This window comes from Lepidothrix coronata, unplaced genomic scaffold (genome assembly GCF_001604755.1).
Source record: "Lepidothrix coronata isolate B3197 unplaced genomic scaffold, Lepidothrix_coronata-1.0 Scaffold611, whole genome shotgun sequence".
NCBI lineage: Eukaryota > Metazoa > Chordata > Aves > Passeriformes > Pipridae > Lepidothrix > Lepidothrix coronata.
This window is the reverse complement of record NW_016690791.1, coordinates 7,616-10,751: the sequence shown is the minus strand read 5'-3', so window position 1 is coordinate 10,751 and position 3,136 is coordinate 7,616. Positions and strand designations below refer to the sequence as shown.

Sequence of the window (3,136 nt, the reverse complement as noted above, 5' to 3'; positions counted from 1 at the left end):
AAATCCTGCCCCAGGGCCCCCCAAACCTGCCTCACCACTGCAGGGGGGCACCCCAAAATGGCACTCCTAAAACGGCCCCCCAACACTGCCCAGGGCACCCCGAATCCTGTCCCACCACTGCGGGGGGGTGGTACTCCAAATGCTGCCCATCCTCCCCAGATCCTGCCCCGGGCCACCTCAAATCCTGCCCCCATTTCCCCCACAGCCATTTTGGGGTCCCCTCGTTTCCCCCACTCACTGTTTCCCCCATGACCTGCAGCCCAAGGTGCCCCCAGTGCCCCCCCCGCTCTGGGGTCTCACCGTTGCCCCCCACGACCTGCAGCTCGGGGTACTTGGCCTTGATGTAGCGGATCATGCTGAGCTGGTACCGCGAGTTCCCCTGCGACGAGTCCTGGGGGCCGGGTTTGGGGTACAGGGGTTGGGGGGGAAGTGGGGAGCAGCAGGTTGGGGCACAGCGAACAGGAGGGGTGCCCACTCCCAGGTGAGGGGGGCCCCGGTCACCTCACACGATTTGGGGGTGTTCCCTGCGCCCCCCTAAAACTCCCCAGCCGCCCCAGTTCCCCCAGTTTTTGGGGTGCCCTGCCACACCCACCAGTACCACCAGGTTGGTCCCTGTGTGCACCAGCAGCTTCATCCCCACCCTCCATCCCCACACCCTCCATCCCTCCCCAGTTTTTGAGGTCCATCAGTTTTTGGGGTCCCCCCACACCCACCAGCACAATGAGGTCGTTCCCCCGCCTGCACCAGCGGCACCAGCCCCCTCCCTGTCCCCATCCTGATCCCTCCAGCACCCCTGGCTTTGGGGTTCCCTATTTCCAGGCCCCTCCAGTTTTGGGGTTCCTCCATTTTGGGGTGCACCCACCAGCACCACGAGATCCACCCCTGCCTGCCCCAGCAGCTCCATCCCCATCCCCGCCCTCATCCCTCCAGCCCCCCTGGTTTCTGGGGTCCCCATTTCCAGGTCCCCCTGGTTTCTGGGGTCCCTCACTTTCAGGCCCCCCATTTCTGGGATTCCCCATCTCCAGGCCCCCTGTTTCTGGGGTCCCCCATTTCCAGGCCCCCTGTTTCCGGGGTCCCCCATTTCCAGGCCCCTGTTCCTGGGGTCCCTCACTTCCAGGCCCCCCTAGTTTGTGGGGTCCCTCACTTCCAGGATCCCCTGTTCCTGGGGTCCCCCATTTCCAGGCCCTACATTTCTGGGGTCCCCCATTTCCAGGCCCCCTGTTTCCGGGGTCCCCCATTTCCAGGCCTCTCTTCCTGGGGTCCTCATTTCCAGGCCCCTGTTCCTGGGGTCCCTCACTTCCAGGATCCCCTGTTCCTGGGGTTCCCCAATTCCAGGCCCCCTGTTACTGGGGTGCCCCATTTCCAGACCCCCTGTTTCTGGGGTCCCCCCTGCTCTGGGAGCACCCACCAGCACCACGAGGTCGGCCCCCGCCTGCACAAGCAGGTCCAGCCGGTACTTGTCGTCCTCGCGGGTGCCGATGGCGGCGCCGACCCGGAGCTGCTTCCGCCCGTCCTTGGAGGCCGCCGGGTGCTCCCGGTTCTTCTTCAGGTCCGTGCGGGCCATCAGGGCCACGAGCTCGTCCCGGCTGTTCACGATCGGCAGCTTCCCTGCGGGGACACCGGCGGGGTCACCGGGGCGGGAGGCACGGGGGAGGCCACGGGGACACGGAGGGGACTCCGGGGTCGGGGTGGAGGAACGCGGAGGTGACCCCGAGGGATGGTGACCCCGAGGGATGGTGACCCCGAGGGATGGTGACGGGGCATCGTAGGGGTGGCCCCGGGGATGGGGTGACATTGAAGGAGACCCCAAGGGACAGGGGGACTGTGGAGGAGACCCCAGGGACAGGGCACTGTGGAGGAGACTCCAAGGGATGGGGGACATGGAGAGGATGGCAGGGACACGGGGACATGAAGGTGACCCCAGAGACAGGGACGGAGGGACACGGACGTGACCCCCAGGGAGGTGACCCCAGGGAGCAGGATGAGGTGACACCAGGGCTGGGGACAGGGTGACACGAAGGTACCCCCCAAGGTGACACAGAGGTGTCCCCCAGGTCAGGGGGATGTGAAGGTGACCCCAAGGGGTGGGGTCAGGGTGACACAGAGGTGACCCCCAGGACAGGGTGACGGAGGTGCCCCACACGGGGTGCCCACGGTGACAGGTGTGACCCCAGGGGGGTGACAGGTGCCCCCCTCACCCTTCTTGCTGCGCTGCAGGATCTCATTGGCCTCTTTGAGGGTGACACCAGCCGGGGCCACCACCAGGTCCCTGCGCTTGGTCATCACCTGGGGACACAGGGACCTGCGTGTCATTGTTACAGGCACTGTCACAGGCACTGTCATGGGCACTGTCACTGTCACTGTCACTGTCACAGACACAGTCACCTGCACGGCCATTGGCACTGTCACTGTCACTGTCACTGTCACAGTCACCTGCACGGCCACTGTCACTGTCACTGTCACCGGCACTGTCACTGTCACAAGCCCCGGGGGACCTGGGGCCGCCACAGAAGCCCCCCTGCCCCACATCCCACCGCCCTCCGACCCTTCCCGTCCCACTGCCCCACGTGCCCCACTGCTGTCCCTCCCTGCCCCCCCCGTGCCCCCCACGCACCTCAGCCAGGGGGGTGCCCCTGTCCCGCTCCCGCAGGAAGTCGATGTCCCGGGAGGTGACGATGCCCTCGAGCCGCCCCCCCAGGCGGCCCGAGTGGGTGACGGGGACCCCCGAGAAGCCGAGCCGGGCCTTGGCGTCCCACACGTCCCCCACGGTGTGCGCCGGGCTCATCACCAGCGGCTCCGTGATGAACCCCTGCTCGAACCGCTGCGGGCACGGGGGGTCACCGGGGGGGCACCCCCAGGAACAGGGGGCGAGGGGGACCCCAAGGATGGGGGCGGTGACAGCCACGGGCTCATCGTTGCTGGTCACCGGCGGCAGCTTCCTCGGGGGCGCTGGGGCACGGGGGGAACAGGGGGTCCGAGGGGGATGTCACGGGGTGGGGACCCCCCTTACCTTCACCTTGCGCACCTCGCTGGCCTGGAACTCGGGGGTGCAGTTGTGGTGGATGATGCCGATGCCGCCGTTCAGCTGGGGGGGCACGGGGGGGCACGGAGAGGGCAAAGGGGGGGCTATGGGGGG

The 3,136-nt window shown here is 67.3% G+C and overlaps 1 protein-coding gene across 1 annotated transcript; it reads right to left on the bottom strand.

Moving 5' to 3' along the window:
• Positions 1–31: 31 nt before the first annotated feature.
• On the bottom strand, positions 32–3,085 carry LOC108510290 (inosine-5'-monophosphate dehydrogenase 1a-like; the record flags this gene model as incomplete). The annotated part of the gene is made up of 6 exons (XM_017839961.1): positions 32–37; positions 239–391; positions 1,409–1,608; positions 2,199–2,286; positions 2,615–2,821; positions 3,011–3,085. Coding segments are annotated over 6 exons (729 nt in total), but the record flags the coding sequence as incomplete, so codon positions are not given.
• Between the last annotated feature and the right edge of the window lie 51 nt (positions 3,086–3,136).